General features: G+C 37.8%; 1 protein-coding gene across 2 annotated transcripts in view; it reads left to right on the forward strand.

Moving 5' to 3' along the window:
- The window catches only part of KDM2A (lysine demethylase 2A), a 94,252-nt gene that overhangs the window by 27,747 nt on the left and 39,752 nt on the right, over window positions 1–26,753 (forward strand). Inside the window, exons 1-4 of one of the 2 annotated variants that reach the window (XM_016208338.2) lie at window positions 20,167–20,256; window positions 20,397–20,462; window positions 20,884–20,962; window positions 22,050–22,096. In XM_016208338.2, coding sequence (XP_016063824.1) covers window positions 22,051–22,096 — 46 coding nt within the window. In that variant the 5' untranslated portion in view covers window positions 20,167–20,256; window positions 20,397–20,462; window positions 20,884–20,962; window position 22,050. Of the gene's footprint in view, window positions 1–20,117; window positions 20,257–20,396; window positions 20,463–20,883; window positions 20,963–22,049; window positions 22,097–26,753 lie in introns of those variants that run through there. The other variant, XM_016208337.2, reaches the window with a different exon arrangement.

The raw sequence follows: 26,753 nt of genomic DNA on the forward strand, positions 1-26,753 counted from the left end.
TTAGAGATAATGAAATGTGTATTTGTGTATTCTTGTGATTCCTAGAATTTCCTAAAGTAGTGGGATATAAATTTTGGGGTTCCCTCCCCCAGAAATTAACTCAGTTTTTAATACTCATTGTGCTCATGCCAGCTACTTTGCTTATACCCGCTATGACTTCTGTAACTTCATTGTGGTCTAAGGAATCATTACTTTGAAATCCTGAAGTTTTCCTTGAGCCTCTGTAGAAATAACTAGTACAGTAAGTCCTCACTTAACGTAATTGGTAGGTTTTTGGAAACTGCGACTAAGCAACACGACGTATAATGAAACCCATTATACCATAGCCTAGTTGACATAAATAAAAGTTAAGTTCCTACACTGTATTTCTGGTCACAGAAATACTACCAAATGTCTAAATAAAGACCAAAACACTTCTAATATTAAACATTGAAATAAATGTGGGCTATACATACATTTAAGAAAGATGAATAAAGACAAGAAAGATAATTATTTTCCAACCTACTTATTCCATTTCAGAGTTTCAGGTGTCCAGAGCCCATCTCAGTAGCTCAGGGCACAAGGAAGAAATGAAGGAACCAACCCTAGACCAGATGCTCTTCCATCACAGGACGCACACACTCACACTCACACTGAGACAATGTAGACACTTCAGGGTGCACATCTTTGGGATGCAGGAGGAAACTAGTACCCGTAGAAAATCCACTCAAGCGTGAGGAGAACGTGCAAACTTCACACATCTTGGCTGGGAATCGACTTTTTATTCCTCATCAATGTTATAATGAAACGACTTTATTCAAAGGCATGCTGTACAGTTTGTTGTCTTATTTTGCAGTTATATATTAGAAAATTCCTGTTTTTAATTTTTAATGAATAAATATGTATATATATGTATATATACACACACACACACATATACAGGTGTATGTATATATATAACTCAAATATACAAAAGCTGGGGTCCTCAGTAATTTTTTGAGTGTAAGGGATTCCTGAGACCAAAAAGTTTGAGAACTTCTGGTGTAGAGGTTAAGAATGTAGACTTATTTTTGTTTGTTTTTGTAGGGAGGATATCACACTCTCTTTAGTGGTAAAAATGTGTGTGTGTGTGTGTGTGTGTGTAGCATGAGATCTATAACAAATTTTTAAGTGTGTTAACTATAAACACAATGTTGTACAGCAGATCTCTAGAACTTTTTCATCTTGTATAACTGAAAGTTTCTACACATTGAACAATAACTCCCCATTTTCTCTACCCCTCGGTCCCTAGCAGCCACCATTTTACTGCCTGCTTCTTTGAGTTTGATTAGAATGTAGGCTTTTTTATAACAATTGGGTCTGGATTTGAATCCCAGCTTGGCCACTGGCTCAAGTTATCCAACCTTTTTGTTTTTTACTTTCTTCATAACTAAAATTGGCATTTACTGTCTTACTTTATAGGATTGTTGTGAGGATTAAATGAACTGGAAAAATAGACTTGAAAATTTTTAGCACATTGGAAGCATTCATATGTTAGCTATTATTATAATAGAAGATGTAGAAACATTTAGTCACATTGATAATTAGCTGTAGCATTTCTTAGCAATACTCACCTGTGTGAAACTGGATTGTCTAAACCTTCTATAAGTTCTTATTCTCATTTGCTCTTGTCTATGCCTCTTGACTTTTCTTAATTAAGTGGGCTTTGTTTTCCAAACAAATTGTGAGCTTTTTGAAACTAGTAGCTTGCTTTTATTTCTTTCTGTTGTGTCTTAGACAGTACTCAGCCTATAGGAAGCACTCAAGACTTGTAACTCCTAGTACAAAGGCATGGGACACACAAGCTTGTAATCCCCATGAGGATGATGGTGGAAAAAGAGCTTTTTAGGTCCCTGTTCTTCTGATTCTTTACTCTGTCTCTCTTATGAATTTTCTTTCACTACTGAATATACTTCCTAAGAAGTATAGTGAAGGATGAATTATAATTTATTAAATCAACTTCATTATCTTTGGTTAATCCCATTTCTCTTGACAGTATGAAATTGTAACATAATTGGCATACTTTTCACCAGGGTTTCTCTCATTACATCCCAACAGTACAAGAGAATTGTAGCAACAGCTGCCAAATAATTCATATTAGGACTTTTAATTCTTATTGTCTGTAATTGTATATAATGATGATTTCTCCTATAGAACCTCCTGAGGTTTAGAGAAACACAGGCAAGCAGGTGTGAATATTTTTTAAAGTTAGGAATTGAACTCTGCTTAAACCTATTTTTGTTGGTCATTCTCTCTTTGTGTCTGTCTTCAGCCTTCTGCTCTAGTCTGTTTTAATGTCCAGAATCTTGTCTTTGTAATAAGCACATTGCTACTCTTCTGGGCTCTATACTTCCCAGAAGTTCACGTGGGACTGTTCTTTTAAGCTCCCTCTACCCAGAAATGAACAATAGTAGAATCGACTCTGCCACTTAGAGCAGGGGCTTCTCTCAAGTAACACCTTCTAGAAATGACCCTTCGTATTATGTTGCTGCACTGTGATAGTGGAGAAGATACAGTTACTAGATTTAATCCCTAGAATTAGACATTTGGTGTGAGGAGAGTTAGAGATAGTGGAGTCCTAAGACAAATCCTGAAAGGGATGGACTTGGGAAACTCACCAGAAGCCTACCATTTGGCATGATAAGGAAGGAGAAAATCTTATCTGACATTTAAGGCTATTGGAGATGAGGCATGCAAAGTGGGACTTGGCTCTGGCCACATAGACCATTCTTTTTGGGAAAGATAGTTGGTTTCCCAATTTGATGTTGATTCATGTTCAAAACCATAATTGCTAATAGTTTTGAGCATGTGCTGGCTACTTTTCATCTTTTATCACATTTAATCCTCATAGAGCCCTGTGCAATGGCTTCTATTATAATCAGTGGTTAAGTAGCTCACTATAGTGGTTAATATAGTGAGAGGATGAACCAGGATTTGAACCCTGGAAACCTGGTCTAGACTCTGCCATTACTTTATACTGCCTCCCTTTTTATGTAATAGTGCACTTCACAGTTTGCAGAGTACTTATGCATATATTCTTTTAAAAAATATATATCTTTATTGATTTCAGAGAGAGGAAGGGAGAAGGAGAAATAGAAACATTAATGATGAGAGAGAATCCCCCATTGGCTGCCCCCTACATATCCCCCTTTATCCCCCTTCTGGGAATCAAGCTCGAAACCCAGGCATGTGCCCTGACTGGAATTGAACCATGACTTCCTGGCTCATGGGTTGATGCTGAACCACTGAGCCACACAGACTGGGCTGTACATATGTTCTTATATAAACCTCACAACAATCATTTTCATTAGGTGAAATTCTTCACATTTTCACATGAGAAAATGGAAGCTTAAGGACTGTGAAGCTCAAAGGGCAGTACTTAGACTCAGGCCCACATCCACTTCTGACTCCAACTCCTTCTCATTATGTAGTTTTGTTAACGATAACAAATAATAAATACTGAGAGTCATACCTGTAGGTGAATCTTCTAAAAATTTTAACTTGGTTGAAGGTGATTGGAAATGGTTTAGAGGTGATAATTAAGTCTGGAGAAATTTAGCAAAGATGTGGTCATCAACTTGCATTCTTGGTTTCTCTGGTAACTTGACTATAACTGCTTTATTTATTTTAAATATATCTATTGATTTCAGAGAGAGGAAAGGAGAGAGAGAGAGAGAGAGAGAGAGAGAGAGAGAGAGAGAGAAACATCAGTGATGAGAGAGTCATTGATCGGCTGGCTGCCTCCTGCACGCCCTAACCGGGGATCAGGCCTGCAACCCGGACATGTGCCCTGACCAGGAATCGAACCACAATCTCCTGGATCCTAGGTGGACACTCAACCGCTGAGCCACACCCGGCCAGGCCTATAACTGCTTTATTAAGTATTCCTTTTGCTATTGGACTTTTTAAAAATTCTCACCCAAGGATTTCCACTGCTTTTCAGGGAGAGTGGAAGGTGGGAGTGGGGGGAAGAGAGGAAGAGGAGAGAGGAGAAAAGAGAAGAGACGAGACATCGATGTGAGAGACACACATTGATTGGTTGCCTCCCGTATGCACCCTGAGTCAGGGCCGGGGATCGGGCCTGCAACTGAGATAGGTGCCCTTGGCCGGAATCGAACCCAGGACCCCTCAGTCCACGGGCCGATGCTCTAACCAGTGAGCAAAATGGGCCAGGGTGCTATTGGACTTTTTAATGCTGTGGGTCAGTTTACTACTCTTATGCTAATGTTCCTAGTAAATTGAGAAGTGAAGACATAGTTTTGTCTGCTTTAACTTGGCACAGATGGTTGACAGAAAGCTTACAAGAAGAGATCTTACTGGGTTATAATATAGTAATGGTAGTGGAGATAGGAGTAATATATGTGTTTGTGGGGGACAATTTAAAATACCAGCTCTTGATCCTTTGCCAGTTCCTTTTAGAGCTTCTGTTCCTAAATACAAAATTTCATGACTCCTCTCTATCTCAAGTTTGAAAAAGAGGTCATAGTTGATTAAAAGATTGACCTTTGTTTGTGAATCAATACATTAAACACAGAGGTCATGAAGGAAAGGATGTAACAAGGCTGCAGAGAGGTGCATTTAAATAATGTCTTCTAGCTTTGAGTGACTACTTTGCCTTCTCCCTACTCACCTAAGACTCAGGTGAAGCAGCATTTGGTACACATTTCATGGTTTATATCATTTACTGAGCAGATGTCTAGAGTTAGTGTTTTTTAGACAAGCTATGCTTTAAGGTTCACAGTACCTTTCTCAGTGGCAGAAAGGTCACTCTTTCCCTTTAGATTTAAGATAAACTTACAGGGTTTTTTCCTTTTTCTATAAATTGTTCTTGCTTAACAAATGTACTAATCTTTACCTTCTAGAAACTGAAATAGCATGGCTTGCACCGTTGCATCAGTTACAGAAGATGGTGAAAAAACTAGGCATTATCTTTGCTTCTGTGTTCTGTGTCTCTGTTGCTATAGAAACAAACCAAGCAGTAAACAGAAGTGTTCAGGGAGTATTTGAATCTCATTGGATGGATGTACATTGGCTAATGAAAATAAAGTTAAGAAATTGGTTGAGTTGAGGGAGAAACAGTATTTTGGAGTTTATTTTCATTTTTGGTGGGTAGTATTTTTGTTGTGTGTGGGTAATTAAAAAATTATTTCCTAGTGATTAGATCTTCTAAAATTCCGTCTTTTCTGTTGTAAGAGGTAAATAATTAGAAAAAGCAAGCATTTTATATTCCTTTGGGTTATGATTTCACTACTTTTTAAAGGTGGGAAGATTTGAAAGAGTGGGACAAAAGGTAAAGTGAGGAATTACATACCTCTTTATTTCATAGTTAAGTAGAAGAGTATTTGTATATTTCTAATAAAAACCTTTATTAGAGGAAGAAAATGTGCTTTTGGTATAACATCTGAACTCAGATTTTTTTTCTCTTCAAGATGGTGTTGATATGCTTATCTTCATGAATTTCAGAGAGTAATTTGCCACTTGTAGCCACCTTTTTCCCTTTGCAGAATTGTGGTGATATCATGGTTAAATGTGCAGCGAGCACGCTGAACAGTTGATTATACCAAATGGTTTATAGAAAAGCAGGCAATGTGCGGGAAAAGATCCGACGCTTGAACTCATTTCTCAGTTGATTGGTTTTGTGGGGGTCACATTTGTGGTTGGGGTAGGTGCATCCTGAGTCAGAAATTTTATGGTCATTCTATATATAGTAGGCATTTTGCACAAGTTTTGAGGGAACTTTTAGGGGAAAGTTTACTTTGTGTTGTATAGTCTTCTTTTGAGCTTTCTGCCTTCTTAGATGCCTTTTTTTAAATTAAAAAAAAATCAGACTTAGATGTGAATAACCTTACCAAATTTTGTAGATGATGCCTTCCTTTTATGGATTACTCTGTCTTGTTGAAATTACTGTGATCTGCTAAAGAAATGCAAGCTTTTTCAGTTGTGTCAGTTGATCAGAACACATTGTTTATAATGTGTTAAAGCAGTTATGTTAAAACTAAGCATGTATTCTTCCTTTATCTTTGTGCTCAGGTCTCTCATTACTCTAGGGGCAATAAGAGATCAAGAGATAAAAACTTGGGCCTGCCCGGCCGGGCATGGCTCAACAGTTGAGCCTCAACCTGGGATCCAGGCTATCGGGATTCAATTCCCGGTCAGGGCACATGCTCGGGTTGTGGGCTCGATCAATGACTCTCTCATCATTGATGTTTCTATCTCTCTCTCTCCCTCTCCTTTCCTCTCTCTGAAATCAATAAAGATATATTTAAAATAAAATAAAATAAAAACTTGGGCCTGCCCTAGCCAGTTTTGCTCAGTGATTAGAGTGTTGGCCTGTGGACTGAAGTGTCTTGGGTTCGATTCCAGCCAAGGGCACGTACCTCTGTTGCAGGCTCGATCCCCACCCAACGGGTCACATATAGGAAGCAACCAATCAATGTGTCTCTTTCACATTGATGTTTCTCTCCCCTCCCCCCCAAAGCAATGGAAAAAAAATATCTTCAGCTGAGGATTAAAAAAAAAAAACACAAAAAACCCTCGGGCCCAAGTTCCAATCCCTGTAAGGCACTGATTCCCACTGTTTTTATACCACATTAGGGTGTTCCCATTAAAATCCCTCATGAGGTGTAAGGAAATTATAAAATTTTCTAAACCAAGATCATAAACTTTGTTGTATTATTATTTTCTTAATCCTTACTTGAGGATATTTTTTCCATTGCCTTTCAGAGGGAGGGGAAGGGAAGGGGGGGGGAGAGAGAGAGAGAAAGAGAAATCATCGATGTGAGAGAGAGACATGGATTGGTTGCCTCCCCTACATGCCCTGACCAGGAGTGGGGATTGAGCCTGCAACTGAGGTACGTGCCCTTGGCTGGAATCAAACCCAGGACCTTTCCGTCTGTGGGCCAGTGCTCTAACCACTGAGCAACTGGCCAAGGCTATAACCTTTAATTTTTGAAAAGAGTTGTTTCTCTGTCTCTGTGTCTGTCTGTCTTGTCTGTCTGTCTCTCATTTATAAGGAGATACGGAGAAATCCAATAAGGGCGAAGGGGGTGCCCAAAAATATTTGAAGAGGTCCACTGCTATAGAGGAACAACATAGTCTTTATCCATAGTCCTTAGAACTTAAGTGTTCAGTAAAGTTATATTGAATGAACAAACATTTCCTCTTGTGTCACTTCTGTGGAGTGTTTGCCAATTCCTCTGTGTTAGTTTTTCTTCCTCCTGGACTTCCATGACATTTGTCTCTTCTTGTCTTAATGACACAGTGAATTACAATACTATAATTTATTTGCATGTCTGTCTCCCCCTACTGGCCAGAGATATCCTGGAGGGCTAGAACTGTGCCCTTTTATCTTTGTGTGCAAAGCATCTGGTTTTTAATTCCATATTCAGCGTGTCTCTGTTTTATGAATAAGTGTTCAACTAATAATTTTTATAGTACATACACATGGGAGGTGGTAGACAGATATATATGTCTGCCCCAGTGTGTGACCTTGTGGTAATGTTGGGTTTTCAAAAACATGGAAAGAAACATGGAAACACTTCAAAGTTCAGTTGATTAAGGAGATATATATATGTTCATGTTTGTGAAAGGGGCAGGATGAGAGCCTGAGCTTGTTTGTTTTTTAAAGTGTGTATAAATGCGTATTAGTGCTATAAGGTGGGGATTTGGTATATGTTGCAAAGATTCAGATTTAATCCATATAGCTTTATACATTTATAAAAAAGATACCCCCAAACTTATTTCTCCATGATGTGGGACATGAAAACCTAGTTGTTACTTGGCTTCTTATCCCATTACCACCAGAGAGGCTCTGTAATTAAAACTTTTCTCTCAGGTAGTGGAATAAGATCAGAATCTTAGAGAAAATTAGAGATAAAATTAATATTGGTAAAAAATATTGACAATTTCATCTTTATAGAAGATTGGTAATGTCAGTTTGATTACAACTATAGAGAATGAGAACAAATTTTAATAGCATACACAATAAATGTATTAATTTCAAAACACTCTAATGTAAAATTATCTCTGGTTAGAAATAGCAGTATTTTTATTTCAGCCAAAATAGCTGAATGACTAGTAAAATAATTTGTCAAATAAAAGTTGGAATTAGAGCCGGGCCAGTATTGGCTCAGTGGTTGACCCACGGACCAGGCAATCACAGTTTGATTCCCCGTCAGGGCTCATGCCCAGGTTGTGGAGCTCCACCCCCAGTAGGGGGTGTGCAAGAGGCAGCTGATGGATGATTCTCTCTTCATTTGATGTTTCTCTCTCCCTCTCCCTTCTTCTCTGAAAAATCAATAAAAACATAGTTTTTAAAAAGTTAGAATTAGAAACCGGGAATGGTGGAATGTTAAGTAAACAGTGGCATACTGTCCCTTAGCAAACCTCATAAACTTCCTGCCCTGGGGAAGAGTCTTTGCTAGCTATCTACCTACCAAGCACAGTTTTCTGATTTATAGACAGTCTCCTTTGTTGCCAGCGGGTCCCACCACTTCACCTCCTGTCTGCCAGAGTCATTTCAGCTGTGTGGGGTTCACCTTCCTTTGATAATTACTTCCATCTGCCTCAAGCTACTAGAAGGCTGAAGTTTCACCCTAAAAGGATTTCAGTAGAATAGAGCAGTGGTTAAGACCCTTGGCTATATGAACCAAATGTGCCTGGGTTCCAGTCCCTGTTGTATCAATTAGTAGCTTTCTAATTGGGCATGTTACTTGTGTCCTTCATTTTCGTCATTTGTAAAGTAGAATAAGAATCTTATAGGGATGTTGGATTTAATGCATTCAGAGTGGTTATTACAGTACATGGCGCATGGTAAGCACTCCGAACGTTAGCTGCTATTAGTACTGTTTTTTTGCCTTGGCATCATACATAGTTCAGAGCAGTAGCTTTTCTGGCTGTCATTAATAAAAACAGTAACAGTCTTTTCATATTTTATACAACTTCTTCATTCTCTGACTCCTTTATGTCCCTGGGAGAACGGGAATTGCCTCAACTCTCCAGAAAGAACTGCCCCTAACATCTGGTTGATCATATACATGGAGATTTGTTTACTGTGGGGGTTGGGGTGGGAGTATAGCAGGAAGATGTGGAAGTCTCTGTGTGGGCTACCCTGCTGACCTACTGTCAGATCTTTCTCCCAGTGTCTGGTTAGGACAGAGAGGGCTGGGTCTGGAGTTAGATATTCTTTCAGTAAGGACAGACTGACCTGGGGGGCTGGTATGTAGCAAATCTTCAACATGGTATAATGTAAATGGGAGCAAGGCTGAGATTTTACTTGGAATCAGATTGTAGAGAACTTATTTTAGAACACAAATGGACCTTAAATTATTTACATCCAAGGGAAAAATCAGGATCTAGAGAGGTTAGGTGATTCATTTAACTGCCTGAGATCACACAGCGAAGTAGTAATAATAGAATTGACACTAGATAAGTTGTCCATATAGACACTTTTGCTTTCTTGTTTTTCTGCTATTATCTAAAAGGGTTATTTAATATAGGTTAGTTTTACCTATCTTTTTTTTCATTTGTAAAATAACACCATATTTCCTGATTAAGTGCACGGTTCAGTGGCAATAATTATATTTATAATGATATGCACCCTTCACCACTAATTCCAGAACTTTTTAAAAAATATATTTATATTGATTTCAGAGAGAGGAAGGGAGAGAAAGAGGAACATCAATGATGAATCATTGATTGGCTGCCTCTTGCATGTGTCCCCTGTTGGGAATTGAGCTCACAACTCGGGCATGTGCCCTGACTGATACTCAACTACTGAGCCACTCTGGCTGGACATTCCAAAACTTTTTCATTACCCCAAATGGAAATTCTGTAACCATCAATCAGTAACTTCCTATTCTTCCTACCCCCAGCCCCCAGTAAACTCTAATCTACTTATTTTCTCTATGAATTTTCCTATTCTAGGTACCTTATGTAAGTGGAATCATCCAGTATTTATTCTTTTGTTTCTGGCCTATTTCACTTTACGTAATATCTTCAAGGTTATCCATGCTGCAGTGTGTATCAGACTCCATTCCTTTTTATGGGTGAATATTATTTCAGAGTGTGTGTGTGTGTGTGTGTGTGTGTGTGTGTAAATAAGTAGATTAGAGTTTATTTATCCATATATCAGTCACTAGACATTTGAGACTGTTTCTACTTTTTGACTATTATGAATAATGCTGTTATAAAAGTTTCTGTTTGAGTTCCTGCTTTCAGTTCTTTTGGGTGTATACCTAGAATTGGAATTGCTGGATATATGGCAATTCCATTTTTAATTTTTTGAGGAATTGCTGTACTGTTTTCCACACAGACTGCATCCTTTTACATTCCCACCAGCAGTGCATAGGGTTCCAAATTCTTCACTTCCTTGTTAACACTTGTTATTTTGGCTTTTTGATAATAATGCCTATTATCAAAATGGATGTGAAATAGTATTTCATTGTGATTTTGATTTGCATTTCCCTAATGACTGGTGATGTTGAGCATTTTCACATGTGCTTATTGACCATTTGTCTATCTTTGGAGAAATGTCTATTTAAGTCTTTGCCTATTTTTGAGTTGGGTTGTTAATTTTGTTGTTGAGTTGTAAAAGTTCTTTATAGTGTATTCTAGATATTTATCCCTTATCAGATATACAGTTTGCAAATATTTTCTACCTCTCTCTATGGTTTGTCTTTTTACTCTCTTGAATAGTGCCCTTTGCACAAATTTTAAAATTTTGATGAAGTTTAAAATTGGACTTTGAAGTCCAAAATTGTTTTTTTCTTTTGCTTTTGATGTCATGTTCAAGAAATCTTTGCTAGATCCAATGCTGTGAAGATTTTCCCCTTGTTCTAAGAATTTTATCATTTTAGTTTTTATGTTTAGGTCTTCAGTTAATTTTTGTATGTGGTGTAAGGTAAGGGTCCAGCTTCATTCTTTTGCATGTAGATATCTAGTTTTCCCTGCATCATTTGCTGAAGATGTATTTAATCTTAATTTCAGTCTTATAGCCACATGTGACTAGTAGCTACCGTACCATATAAGACAGCACAGATCTAGATCATGTGGTTTTTCTCCTTTAATCTGTTGATTTGATGAATTATATCAATAGATGGAGTGGAAAATTTCAGAACTAACAGTGCCTTTGCATTTGTGGCATGGCATATCATAGTAGTTTATTAAATATTTAACTTTTTTAGTCACTTGTCTATGCTTTTCATATAAAATCAACTAAATGACTGGAAATCATGTAGAAAAAATATATTGTGCTTTCTGAAAAAAAATGTTATTAAGCAGCCCTAGCCAGGTAGCTTGATTGGTTGCAGCATTGTCCCATACATCAAAAGGTTGGGAGTTCAATTCCTTGTCAGGGAACATGCCTAAATTGCAGGTTTGATCCCCAGTTGGGGCATGTACTGGAGGTAACTGATCGACGTTTTTCACATCAGTGTTTCTCTCTCTTCCTCTCTCTTTAAAATCAATAGAAACATATCTTCAGGTGATGATTTTTAAAAAAGTGTGCTTGGCTAGAGCGGCTCAGTTGGTTGAGCATCATCCTGTGCACTGAAAGGTTGCTGGCTTGATTCCCAGTCGGTACATATGGAAGACAACGGATCGATGTTTCTCTCTCTCTCTCTCTCTCCCTCCCTCCCTCCCTCCCTCTCTCTCTCTCTCTCTTCCTTTCTCCAAGCATATCCTCAGGTGAGGATTTAAAAATAAATAAAATTTTAAAAAATTTTAATGTTATTAAGCAGTGTTTGGTTACACTATATCCATTCATTAGTTGATGGACCTTTGGGTTGTTTCTTTCTTTTGGCTATAATGAATAATGTTGCTATGAATGTTTGTGTACAAGATTTTGTGTGGACATATGTTTTCATTCTCTTGGGTAGATACCTAGGAATGGAATTGCTGGGTTATATGGTAAATCTGTTAAACCACACCGTGAGTTGTACTATTCTACATTGCCACCAGCTGTATGAGGATTTCATTTTCTCTATATCCTCACCAACACTTACTATCTGACTAGTAGGTATGCAGTGGTATTTCATTATGGTTTTTATTTGCATTCTCTTAATGACTAATGCTGAGCTAATGACTAATGATGTTTCATGTATTTATTGGCCAGTTGTATATTTTGAGAAATACTCATTCAAATCTTTTGCCTGTTTTTAAGTTGTAAGAGTTCTTTATATATTCTAGATACTAGACCCTTATGAGATACATGATTTGCAAATATTTCTTGTATTGCATAGGTGCCTTTTATCTTTTTAAAAAATATATATCTATTGATTTCAGAGAGAGGAAGGGAGAGGGAGAGAAAGAAACATCACTGATGAGAGAGTTGTCATTGATTGGCTGCCTCCTGCACGCCCCTGACTGGGGATCAAGCCCGCAACCTGGGCATGTGCCCTGACTGGGAATCAAACTGTGATCTCCTGGATCCTAGGTCTATGCTCAACTGCTGAGCCACACCTGGCTGGGAGTTTTACCTTTCTTGATGGTGTTTTTTAAAGCACAAAAAGTTTTAATTTTGAGGAAGTCCAGTTAATCTGTTGTTGGTACTTATGCTTTTGGTATCTAAGAAACCACTGCCTAATCCAAAGTCATGAATATTTATACCATGTTTTCTTCTAAGAATTATATAGCTTTAGCCTTTACATTTAAGTCTTTGATCCATTTTAAGTTAGTTTGTTGGTATAAGGTAGAGGTCCACCTTCATTCTTTTACATGTAAATATCCAGTTGTCCCAGTACCACTTGAGGATATTTTTTCCATTGCTTTTCAGAGAAAAGAAAGGAGAGGGGGAGAGAGAGAGAAAGAGAGAGACATTGATGTGAGAGAGAGACATCAATTTGTTGCCTCCCGAACATGCCCCGACCAGGCCTAAGCCTGCAACCCAGGTACATGCCCTTGCCCAGAATTGAACCTGGGACCCTTCAGTCCATGGGCCTGTGCTGTAACCACTGAGCAAAACTGGCTAGGGGACCCCTCACCATTTCCTAAAGACTCTTCCCGTTGCATTATGTGGGCATCCTTACTGAAAACCAATTGACCATAAATGTAAAGGTTTATTTCTGGATTCTCAATTCTGTTCTACTGATCTACAGTCTTGATTACTGTACCCTTATAGTAAGTTTGAAATCAGGAAGTATGAGTCCTCCAACTTTGCTCTTCTTTTTCATGGTCGTTTTGGTTATTCTGGTTCCCTTGCATTTTCATGCGATTTTAAGATAATTTGCTAATTTCTTAAGAAAAAATGCAGCTATGCCATGGCTGGGTAGCTCAGTTGGTTAACACGTTGTCCTGTTACGTCAAGGTTTGTTAATACTGTGTTGAATTTGTAGGCCAATTTAGGGTGTACTGCCATCTTCTATAATGTCTTGTAGTCTATGAACATGGGATGTCTTTCCATTTACTTAAATTTTCTTACTTTCAACAATAGTATGTATTTTTTTAGTATACAGGTCTTGGGCCTCTTTTGTTAAATTTATTTCTTAGTATTATTTTTTTTGTGCTATTGTAAATGGAATTGTTAATTTCATTTTTAGATTTTTTCATTGCTAGTATAGAAATGCAACTGGTTTTATTAGCTCTAAAAGTTTTTTTGTGTGGATTGCTTATAATTTTCTATGTAGAAGATCATGTCATTGTGAATAAAGTTCTATTTTTTCCTTTAAAAAAAATTTTTTTTAATCCTCACCTGAGGATATTTTTTTCATTGCTTTTCAGAGAGAGTGGAAGGGAGGGAGGGAGGGAGAGATCTGAGAGAGAGACATCAATGTGAGAGATACACATCAATTGATTGCCTTCCACATGTGCCCCGACCGGGGCCAGAGCCTACAACGAAGGTACATGCCCTTGGCTAGAATTGAAGTCAGGACCCTTCAGTCCTTGGGCTGACACTTTAACCACTGAGCCAGAAGGGCCAGGGTTACTTTTTCCTTTTTAAACTTGCACTGTATTTATTTATTTTTGCCTAATTGCCTTAGCCTGCACCTCCAACACAATGTTGAATAGAAGTTAGGAGAGCAGATAACCTTGCCTTGTTTCTGATCTTAGGGAGAAAGCTTTCAGTCTTCTACCATTAAATATGATAATAACTGGGGTTGTGGTAGATTCCCTTTATCAGCTAGAGGAATTTCCCTTCTATTCCTATTTAGTTGAATATCTTTCATCATGAAAGGTGGCTGATTTTTGTCAAATGTTTCTGCATCCTTTGAGATGATTGTATGGTTTTTGTTCTTTATTCTGTTACATTACTTTTAAAATTAAAGAAATGTTAGGTATTGGAAAAAAAGCATAATATGAGGAACCTGAAGACCCTTTACCTATCATTGAAAGTTAACAAATATGCCCAGCCAGCTTGGTTCAGTAGTTGAGCTTCCGCCATGATCCAGGAGATAGCGGTTTGATTCCTGGACAGGGCACATGCCCAGGTTCCACACTCCATCCCCTCTAGAGGGCGTGCAGGAGGCAACCAGTCAATGACTCTCTCATCATTGATGTTTCTATCTGTCTCCCTTCCTCTCTCTGAAATCAATAAAGACATATTTTCCTCTCTCTGAAATCAATAAAGACATATTTTTTAAAAATAAAGTTAACAAATATAAACGGTTCTTCTTCCATGTCTTCCAGTGTTTCTTTCCTATGCATGCTTTTTTTTTTTTTTTTTAAATCTTCACCTGAGGATATGTTTTTATTGATTTTAGAGAGAGAGGAAGGGAGAGAGAGAAACATCAATTTGTTGCCCTTGTATGTGCCCCAACCAGGGATGGACCCTGCAACCTGGGTGTATGCCCTGACCAGAAATCAAACCAGCAACCTTTCGGTGCACAGGATGATGGTCAACCAACTGAGCCACACTGGCCAGGGCCCCGTCATTCTTTTTTACCACATGTTTAAAACAGAGAGTGCCAGAAGTTTTTATGTAATAATTGATAACTCTTTGCATCTAGTCTTGCATCATTGTCCTTTCTTCAGCTAACCATGTAGAAGAGTAATGGTGTAACTAGTATCTATATCCTTCAGCTTGATTTATCTATCAGTACTTAATACTTTAAATATTCCATTTATGTGGCCATTATTACCATTTAATATAGTTAATTACCATTCTACCAGGAGTGGTGATTTTTTTTAAAGACAGTTTAAAATTTCTTTTTATTATTTGGATTCTGGAAAACATGAGTTTGCCATATAGTTTGGTCATCTAAATGGAATAAGCTAGTGATTGGTTATTCAAGAGTACAGGTCATTAACCCTGGAAAGGACACATTACTTTTGAGTGAAAACATGGTTGGAATAGATTTCAGTATTCAGTTTGTGCTTGCTATTTATTATGATGCTGAGGTTAAGTGAGGGCTTGTATCTGTGGGAGGCGAAAAACATCCTTTAGGCTGCCTAAAATCACCTGTATGAAAAACACCTAGACTAAACAAGCACAGCACGCTAGCAAACCATTTGGAATTATTTGTGGGCTGGAGGACATTGGTGATTGTTTTCCTTAGTGTTAAAGCGGGTCTGCCTTTAGGGTTTCACCTGTAATAGATTGTGTCATTGCCTACTGATTTCCAGGTTATTGTGAGGATTGAGTATGGTGTTTGTTTTTTTTTAAAGTATTTTTTTTATTGATTTCAGAAAGAGGAAGGGAGAGGGAGAGAGAGAAACATCAGTGATGAGAGAGAGTCATCAGTTGGCTGCCTCCTTCACGCCCCCTGCTAGGGATCCAGCCCACAATTCTGGCATGTGCCCCGACTGGGAATCAAACCATGACCTCCAGGTTTATGGGTCAGTGCTCAGCCACTGAACCACACCAGCTTGGCAAGGATTGAGTGTTTTTAAAGCACCTAGAGATTTGCTATAGATACTTATTTTTACCAGGGTTACATTAAGATAGATGGGGAGGGGGGCCTTATCCTTGACAGTGTTAAAACTGACACGAATAATTTTCACTTAAGTACTAACTTCCCAATTGCAACAAAAAGAAAACAAGAATTCAAATTCATTTTTCTGTTGTCTTTAAGAAATGGGCATAGTGTGGCTGGGAAAAGAGCCTTCCCTATATCGTTATACTCTACAAATTGAAAGTGCAAATAGAGGGAGGATTCTTCTTGATATAAGATGAAGGAAATCACGTAAAAAAGAAGGAAGGACGGGAACTTCTGGCTACCATGTTAGAAATGTTAGTATAATCAGGGTGATTATGTGTTCCTGACTGAAGAAGAATCAGTAGTTGTAAACCTAGGAAAGTTTGAAGTTTGAAAACATGACGGATTTTTTTTTTTGACAAGCATATTACAACTTACAGTGCAAATAACACTGAAAAATATTATTTGAAAAATAAACTAATTGTAAAACAAAATAAAAAAAGGAACTTATAGTGTAAATGAATGCTTTCTAAAAGTGATTATTTTGGGAAACTACATTTATTTTGATGGTATTGCCCTTGCTGTGTGATGTCCTTGGAAATCATCCTTTGGAGTTCTCTTCAGAGGTACATATATGGAATAAGGTGAGGAAGGGAACTGAGTGTTATCTTTCCAAAAAAAAACAAACCCATGTAAGAAATTGTCAGTGAAAATAAACTCCCTTCACCTCCCAATAAATAGACCTAAAAGTATTTTGAGCAGTGATGGCATTATTGAAGTAAGTGAAAGGTCTGTTAAAATTAGTCCTTTTTTTGGCTTTTGAGCTGTGGCTTATGGAAAAGATATCAGGTATTCCTCAGTGTTTCTGTCTAAAACAGGTAAGTTGAATCTTTCTCTTCTCTTGTGTGTAACAATTTTATTTCCTTTAATTTTTATTTCTTGTGACCCATTTCTGCCCATTCATTAAGAGACCTGTCTCCACTGTCTCATTTTTGTACGTGTTTATGTAAATTCAGGCGCTATGTAATCAATTTCAGATAATCAGTATCTAACTTTAAACCAGTTTTGGTTGTTCTTAGCACTTAGTAGGTTGTGGCTACCTTATCTTGCACCTACCACTCCTACACCAATTATTCCATGTGTATATTTTCAAGAAATACCAGCAAATTTCAACACTGGCTAAGGTAAAATATACCAAAAGGTAAATTTGCAGCATAAGCAACATGTTATCCTTTAAAAGAAACCAAAACAACAAACAGCTAATGAGATATAATTCACATACCATAAAATTCACCAATTTAAAATGTATAATTGACTGGTTTTTAGTATATTCATAGAGTTGTGTAAATATCACCATTACCTAATTTCAGAACATTTTCATAACTCTTGAAAGAAACCCATACCATTAATTGTCACTTCTTTTTTTTTGTATTTATAGAATGATGTTATCCTATAAATAAGAAAGCCATCTAACAAATTCTGATTCAAAATACTGTTTACCAAAAAACTTCAGGGAGTTTCAGAGAAGGAAAAGTGATTAAAAGAGCTGTAAAAGCCCTTGCTGGTATGGCTCAGTTGGTTGGAGCATTGTCTCATGCACCAAAAGGTCACTGATTTGATTCCTGGTCAGGGCACATACCCAGGTTGTGGGTTCTGTCCCGTCGGGGTACATATGTGAGGCAACTTATCAGTGTTCTCACAGCGATGTTTCTCTCTCTCTCCCCCCCTCCCCCTCTTCCTCTCTCTCAGTTCAATTTTTATAAAAACTTTAAAAAAAAAAAATCTTTATTGATTTTAGAGAGAGGAAGGGAGAAGGAGAGAGAGAGATAGAAACATCAGTGATGAGAGAGTCATTGATTGGCTGCCTCCTGCACGCCCCCGACTGGGAATCGAGCCCACAACCCAGACATATGCCCTTACCAGGAATCAAACCGTGATCTCCTGGAATCTTCTGGATCCTAGGTCGATGCTCAACTTCTGAGCCATGCCTGGCCGGGCTTTATAAAAACTTTAAAAAAAAGAGTTGTAAAAAGAAAATGAAAGAAAATATGGGAAAGCATAATTAATCTTAAGTTTCCCTTAGAACTCTTTCAAGTGAAATGTAATTGTTCTAATAAATGCTGAATGACCGTTATTGCAACCACATAGATTACCATATGATACTTAAATAATTATAAAGAAAACTCCTTTAAGACAATAATTAGAAAATATTTTACAGTGAAAGTTAAGTAAAAGGTTTTGGAAATTATTAGAATGGTTCACTTAAAAAACTAACTCAGGCCCAGCTGGCATGGCTCAGCGGTTGAACATCCGGAAGATCGAGGTTTGATTCCCAGTCTGGGCACATACCTGGGTCGTGGGCTCGATCCCCGGTGGGGGGGGGGGGTGCAGGAGGCAGCTGATCAGTGACTCTCATCATTGATGTTTCTATCTCTCCCTCTTCCCTTCCTCTCTCTGAAATCAATTTAAAAAAAAAAAACCCACTCAACTAATTCAGCAGTTCTGAATTACGTAATTACAGGTTGGTTTTATCTGTGAAAACCACACACAATATTAAGTATTGGTACGTAACCAACAATTATATAGACTGCTATACCAAAGGAAGATGCCTTTCTCAATGGCAAAATAACAGAGAAATGTAAACTGAAATTGCAGAGCACTGAAAGGGAGCCCACCATTATTTCCTCTTATTTAAATCAACCGTCAAAAAGAAAATCTTTTTTCTTTCTATTTTATTTTACTTTAAAAAATTTTAAATTAAATTTTTGGGAGTAACATTGGTTAATAAAATTATATAGGTTTTAAGTGTACCAAGGCTATAATATATCATCAAGAAGAAAATCTTATTGGTCACTTCCTATCCCTCCCTCTCCTCAGCCCCTGGCAATCATTAATCTACTTTCTATCTCTATGGATTTGCCTGTTGTGGACATTTCATGTAAATAAAATTATTCAATATGTGGTCTTTTGTGTTTGGCTTCTTTCGCTTAGCATAGTGTTTTCAAGATTCTTCTGTGTTGTAACACTTACCAACACTTCATTTGTTTCTATGTCTGAATAATATTCCATTATGTAACTATACCATATTTTGTTAATCCATTCATCATTGATTGACATTTGGGTTGCTACCTTTTAGCTATTATGAATGCTGCCATGAACATCTGTACAATTTTTTGTATGGATTTTTTTTTTTTAAGCCTCACCTGAGGATATTTTTTCCATTGATTTCTAGAGAGAATGGAAGGGGGGTGGGGGAGAAACATCAGTTTTGTCTCACACGCACCCTGACCACGGATGGGGAACCTGCAACTGAGGTATGCGCCCTTGACCAGGAATCAAACCCACAACCCTTCGGTCCATAGGCCAATGCTTTAACCAGAGAGCTAAACCAGCCAGGGTTTTTTATGGATTTTGTTTAATTTTTTTTATATATATACCTCAAAGTGGAATTACTGGAACCTCCAAACTGTTTTCAAAAGTGGCTGCACCATTTTATATTCAATTAACCAATGTATGAGGGTTTCAGTTTCTCCACATTGTTGCCAACACTTGTGTTTGTTCATCTTTTTCATAATAGCCATCCTAGTGAGTGTAAAGTGGTATCTCATTGTGGTTTTAATTTGCATTTCCCCTAATGACTAATGATATTGAGCATTTTCATGTGCTCATTGGCCATTTGTATATCTTCTTTGGTTAGACATCCTTAAAGCTCAGTAATGGTGGATACTGTTTGGAATGCTATTGTTCCGATTAACTTTCTTCTTTTATTTGATATTAAAGAGTTTTTGCTTCATTAATTAAAATGTTTTAACCTATTCTTGAAGGTTGTTTTAGAAAGCTAATCTAGATACAGTTTTCTTCTATGAAAAAATTATATTTTGTATCCTGATTTGAAATGTCCATAAAGACAGTTTGTCCGCATTCTGATAAGCAATGAAAGACAAGTAAAATGTTTAGTAGACCCTTTTTGGTCCAATTTTTATTGTAAGTTTATATCTCTAGGCTGAAAGAGTTAGCAGAGGGAACAAATCACAAGTAGGGAACGCAATGGCTCATTAAAGCTTTGTTTTGTTCCATACATTTTCTGAAAACACTCACTGACCCTTAGTTAAGAGAAAGGTCTTAAGGAATATTGATCCTTGACATAGCAACTAAAGTTGAAAGCACTTTGCACATACATGTAGGGGAAACTATGACATTGGCATGGAAAAGTACATGATTTCATCCTTAATGTCCTTCTCTCCCCAGCGTGGTACCATGCGACGACGCTATGAAGATGATGGCATTTCAGATGATGAAATTGAAGGGAAAAGAACTTTTGACTTGGAAGAGAAACTTCACACCAACAAATATAATGCAAATTTTGTTACTTTTATGGAGGGAAAAGGTCAGTATTGTTTTAGTTCAGACCTGTAGTCCCTTGATGTAGGAAGTTTGGACTCTGGGAACTAGTCAGCATCTATGAAGCCAGAATATTGCCTGTTGATGCTATGATGCTATTTGTCTTTATTTTCTCTTATTACACAGTGCCACTCACACCACCACTCCCAAATCCTCCCACCCTGTGAATCATTCTCTGCTATATTAGAAGAAGTAAGCATTTATTAGGGCAGGAATGTTGTTGGAATTTTTCCCTAAAGGTCTCTTCTTTTTCTCCTTTCCCTTGGTTTTGGTTTAATTATGAATAGTACAATAAAAGCCCTTTTATGCATGTACCCGCCCAACCAAAACTGAGGTGTGTGATTCCCTATGTACCATTGCAGCTTTGCTCGTTGGCAAACTGACAGGGATGTCATGGTATGTATTGTAGTGGATGGAATTACATTTTTTGGCTATTAAGAGGGTGATGATAATTTCCGCCTAAGATTTATGAGATGACTCGTTAACCCCCTATTGGTTAAATTATGAATTTACTGTGGAAATATAGACTTAGCAAACCCCTGAACCCAGCTTCTCAGTTCTTTTTCCAGCTATACCTCTTGCCTTTCTAACGACTATTTTCCTTTCATGACAGATTTTAACGTAGAATATATCCAGCGGGGCGGCTTAAGAGACCCTCTTATTTTCAAGAATTCTGATGGACTTGGAATAAAGTAAGTGTTCTTGGCCTTATTAGATATGGTTGTGAAATGACCATGTTACACCGAGGCTGTAGACAATGCAGTATTGTTAATTGATATTGATAATTGAAAATAATTTCCTGCCCAGCTGGGAAATCTCTGGCAGGTGAGCATCGACCTAGGATCCAGGAGATCGAGGTTTGATTCCCAGTCAGGGCATGTGCCTAGGTTGTGGGCTTAATCCCCAGTGGGGGGGGCATGCAGGAGGCAGCCGATCAGTGACTCTCTCATCACTGATGTTTCCAGCTCTCTCCCTCCCCTTCTTCTCTCTGAAATCAATAAAGATATATTTTAAAAATAATAATAATTTCCCATTTAGTTTTAAAAGGGCATATATTCCTTTTTTCAGCCCAAATAAGATTGATATGTGTCAACTGGGGAGTTCTTAGTACTTTAAGAAAAACTCACACTACCCTGGCTGGTGTGGCTAAGTTGGTTGGGCATCATCCCGTGCACCAAAAGGTTGCTCTTTCAGTTCCCAGTCAGGGCACATGCCCAGGTTGCAGGCTCTATCCCCAGTAGGGCACATTCAGGAGGCAGCCAATCAATGTTTTGCTCTCACATCAATGTTTCTTTCCCCCTCTCCCTTCCTCTCTCTCTCAAAAAAAATAATTAAATAAATAAATAAATAAATATATACACACACACACACACACACACACACACACACACACACACACATATATATATATATATAAATTTAAAAAAAAATTACACCAGCCTTGGGCATACATATCTCTCCTCCACATCAAAAATCTCTTTTAGCCTGGCTGGCATGGCTCAGTGGTTGAGCATCAACCTATGATCCAGGAGATCGCAGTTCTATTCCCGGCCAGGGCACATGCCTGAGTTGCAGGCTTGATCCTCAATAGGGGGCCGGCAGGAGGCAGCCGATCATTTACTGTCTCATCATTGATGTTTCTATCTCTCCCTCTCCCTCTCTCAGAAATCAATAAAAACGTATTTTTTTAAAGAAAATCTCTTTAAGAAAAAAACAAAACCTCACACTTACTAGAGAAGTTGTGCTTCTAAGTTGTGCTTGTTGGTGTTTGTTTCATAGGATGCCAGATCCAGACTTCACTGTGAATGATGTCAAAATGTGTGTGGGTAAGTATTAAGCTTGTGGCCTTTGTATCTTTGAGGCAGAGATTTTAGACTTAGGACTAAGTCTTAAATTTCTTAGATTTGAGAAGGCTTAGGAACATTGAAGTATATATTTAATCGAAGTAGTTTATTGCTTAGAAACTATTCAGCAACTGAGAATTTTCTCAGAGGGAGTTACAGAGTTGCTTTGTTTAGCACTCATTAAACTGTAGGACATTTGAACCTCTACTTTCCTACCTACGTACCATTTTTATTTCTATGTGCACATGCACGTGTGTATCCCACACACACCCTTTTCCTCCATGAAGAGCCTGCCTTCCAGGGCAACCTCCCCAGGAAAGTGAAATTTTATATCTTTGAGCCAAGAATGAAGCTTCATATCTGTGATTCTTTTCCCCTGCCTAAAAGCATTAGAGAAATTTCCAGGAAATTTTTTATCAATGCTACATGTGGTAACTAGGCCAAGGTTTGAAAACTTTGTAAACTGAGTAAATACATTATCTTTAATCTGATTAAATTTTATTGTATTCAGAATTAGTAAAAGAAAGCAAATTAGAAGAGTCTAGTTAAAGAAGAAAACTTCCTGTGGTGAGTAAAGGTTCAGGTCAATTTTCCACAGACCATTGTTGAGTGAGACGTGCCAGTGTCCTTAGGAATCCAGAAATGGTCACTCTCTGATACATGATAAGGCAGTAAAATAGATTGGAATCTTTTGGAAATGTTTCTAACAGGACATGAAACAAAAGTTTTCTGATGCTGTCCTACCAATACAGCATTTCCTCTGTGCTGAAACTGCACTGCAGTCTCTCGCTTTACAAATTAAATATTGCAGTACTATCTCTTGGCCACTTGAGGGCCCTTTTTAGACAGCTGGATAACTCCTGTTTATCCAAGAGGTGAAAGCCACAGATAGCCCAGGTAGAGGAAAGTTCTCTTATTCCCTGTATTTTTTACTCCCTTACTGTTTCTATATTAGATTCCAGCTATCTTCCTGTTGCTCTGTATTTTCTAGTACCTAGCATATTATCTGGAGTGTAGTAGATGCTCAGTTAATCTGTTGAGTAATTAAAATGCTTTTCTATTCTACTCTTTCCAAGATAGAGCTCTCTAGGGAGCCTCAGAAAGACCTACTTGAATACTTACCAGTCCATCACTTGACTTCTTTTCCTAATGGACCTCCAGAACAGTAGTTCCTTGGATCTCTAAGTTAATGGACCACCACAGCTTTTCTCTGTTGGTCAAGCATTCTTAAGGGTTTGTGGTCCACAGATGACCTGCATCAGAATCACCTGTGATACTTGTTATAAATACATACTTCTGGATCTCACCGTAGACTTATCCAAATGTCTGAGCTATAAAAATGCAAGGACTCACTAGTCTCCTTTTGGATTTCTTATCACTTTACCATTTTTCATTTCCTCAATAATATATTTACTGCTAATAATGATCTTTGGAAGCCTTTAGTAACTTTGTATTTTCCAACTAGACCTGTGAGTAAACATAGATATCTTTGCTGTGATTTAAAATAAAGCCATGCCCGGCCGGGCGTGGCTCAGCAGTTGAGCATTGCTAAGGATCCAGGAGATCGCGGTTCGATTCCCAGTCAGGGCACATGCCTGGGTTGCAGGCTCGATCCCCAGTCGGGGGCATGTGGGAGGCAGCCGATCAATGACTCTCTCATCATTGATGTTTCTATCTCTCTCTCTCTTCCCCTCTCCCTTCCTCTCTCTGAAATCAATAAAGATATATGTTTAAAAAATAAAATAAATAAAGCTGTGATGCCCTGGCCAGTCGCTCAGTTGGCTGGAGTGTTATCCCATATACCAAAAAGGTTGCAGGTTCAATTCCCAGTCAGGGGCACGTACCTAAGTTTCAGGCTTGATCCCCAGTCGGGGCCCCTACGGAAGGCAACCTGTCAATGATGTTGCTCTCTCCCTTTCTCGCTCTCTAAAAATCAATAAAAACATATCCTTGGGTGAGGATTAAAAATAAAGTAGTGATTAATCTAACAGACTTACCAGAAATTTCAGCTGATGCCTAACTTTATGTCCAGATTGAAGTCTAGGTGGTTGGGGTTTTTTGTTTCTTTGTTTTGTTTTTTATAGTTTAATATATTTTAATAGCAACTTACTGGAACAGCACAGAAGGCAGACAACATTAAAAACATTTATATGCATGTGGGACAACTGAGTTAGAAAGTATAGTGAATGGATGGAATCTGCTGTATGACAAAAACACTGCAAACACCATTTAGTTGCAATCAGTAAGAAATTTACTTGTTTTTTAAAAATCCAAATGCTGGTATTATCCAGCAAAATCAAGCAGGTTTATTTATAATTGTTACAAAGTTGAACTGCTAACACTTGTTTACTAAAACATTTTGACTTGTGTGAATGCTTTATATCCCCACATTTATATTTTTAAAATTTACACACGAATGAAAGTGGGAGAACTGCCAATACCTGATTTCTGTCTCCTATTTTCCACTTGCAATCATATACTTAGGAGGATGGTTGGGGTTTTTTTCCCCTCTTAGATAACTGATTGTCAAACTGCAGTGAATAAACTATTGGTGATTACAGTAAATCCATTATCACTGTATATACTGTGGGTAATCCAGTCTTCTCTACTTAAAGTGGGATGTTACACCTCCAGTGTCAGTTTATGTCCCAAAAAGAAGAAAACCATTCTATTGTGTAAACTTTATTTGATGGGATATATTGGTTGAGAGTATGGATTTGAACAAAACTGTCCAGGTTCAAATCTCAGCTCTACTCATTACTAGCTGTGTAACCTTGGACAACATTATTTAAGTGTAAAGTGCTTAGAATACTGTCTGGCACATAGCACATGCTCAATAAATGTTAGCTATTACTATGTCATTTTATCTTAAGTGCTCTGGTACATACACAGAGTACTAAGTGCTCTGGTGGCATTGGCAGAGTGGAACTGCTTTTGCTTTGATCTACATTCTTGAAGGAAAGCATTCAATTTTATTTTTAATTTTTTATTGTAAAATACAGATAATATAAAAGGTACCTTTGTGATAACTTTAAAGTATACAACTTAGTGACATTAAATATATTCACAATGTGCAACCATCACTAATACTTAGTTCCAGAACTTTTTTATCACCCCATACGAGAACTCCTTACCTATTAAGTAGTCAGTCTTCGTTCCTTCCTTCCTTCGGACCCTGGCAACCAGTACTCTGCTTCCTGTCTCTGGATTTGCCTGCTCTGGACGTTTCATATAATGAAATGTTGTAGTATAATGTTTTCGAGGGTTATCTGTGTTGTGGCAAGTAGCAGTACTTAATTCCTTTTTATGATGGACTAATATTCCACCGTGTTGGGTGTACCACATTTGTTAACCCGCTCATCTACTGATGAGCATTATTTTCACCTGTTGGCTATTGCCACTAGAGCTCCTGTGAACGTTCATATAGACGTTTTTGAACACCCGAGTTCGATTCTGTTGATACCTTGCAGTAGAATTGCTGGGTTATCTGGTCATTCTGTGTTTAATTTATTGAGGAACCACAAACTTTTTCATGGCAGCTGCACCATTTTACATTCCTACCAGCAAAGCCTGAGAGTCCGGTTTCTCTGCATCCTGGCCAGCACTTCTTTTCCTTTTTATTACTACAGCCGTCCCATTGGGTGTGAAGCAGTATTTCAAGGCATTTGGATATGATTTAGCATTTGCTTTGTCTTGTAAAATATGAAGGGTAGTTTGGTCCATTGCCTCGCGTTATATTTTTAGGTGTATTCTGTCATGTCTACTTCATTGTGCCCATATTCTTGGTCTCTTGCCTGTTATCTTGTATCTGTAACCAGACTGGAAACTCCCTGAAGGCAGGGGATGGACGAGGTCTTAATACTATTTTATATCTGCCAGGTATGTAGTAGGTATTTGTTAGTTTCTTGCAAGTTGAAAAATATTCTTAATATTCCAACAGCAGCTTTTCATTCTCTCTCCCTTCATTGACCACCATTTTCTTAACTTTTTTGGCAGTGCTGCCTTTTCAGTATCTTCTCTGTCAGAATTCTCTATCGCCTACCTCTATTTGGAATTCTCTCTGTTGAACCTTTCTTGCTGAAATTCTATTATTCTTCATGGCCAAACTCAATGAGTCTCCTTCCCTCTCTTTTCCTCTCTGCTCAGTCTAGGTTTTTTTGTGGGTTTTTGTTTTTGAAGATACTTTCCTTTAGTTTTAACTACTGTTTAATTGAGCGCGCCTACTTAAACATTTTACTTCATTGACTTAATTCTCACAGTGGCCCACAAGATGATATTTCTAAGTTATAGAAGAGTATATTAAGTTTCAGAGCAGTTAAATAACTTGCCCAAGTAGTATTAGAGCTGAGATTTACAATTAGGTCTCTTTGGCTCAAAAACCGTTGTTTCCTCCCCCTTACTATTTTGTGCTACCTCTTGTAGCATTCTACCTTTTGTTGTAGTTATGGTTGGTTGAGAATCTGATATAGGTATTTGTGTCCCTTATGGTATCTTTTTCATTTAGTAATTGTGGAATATATGAAAAGGGAGTTTTATATTCGAAATACTTGACAGGTTTGGGAAATAACCCTTTTAAACAAAAGAGCAGACAGGTTGAAATTTAATCTAGTACTCACTAAACAGTGGGTCTTTTCCTCAG

Source organism: Miniopterus natalensis, chromosome 11, assembly GCF_054644295.1.
Source record: "Miniopterus natalensis isolate mMinNat1 chromosome 11, mMinNat1.hap1, whole genome shotgun sequence".
NCBI classification, from domain to species: Eukaryota; Metazoa; Chordata; class Mammalia; order Chiroptera; family Miniopteridae; genus Miniopterus; species Miniopterus natalensis.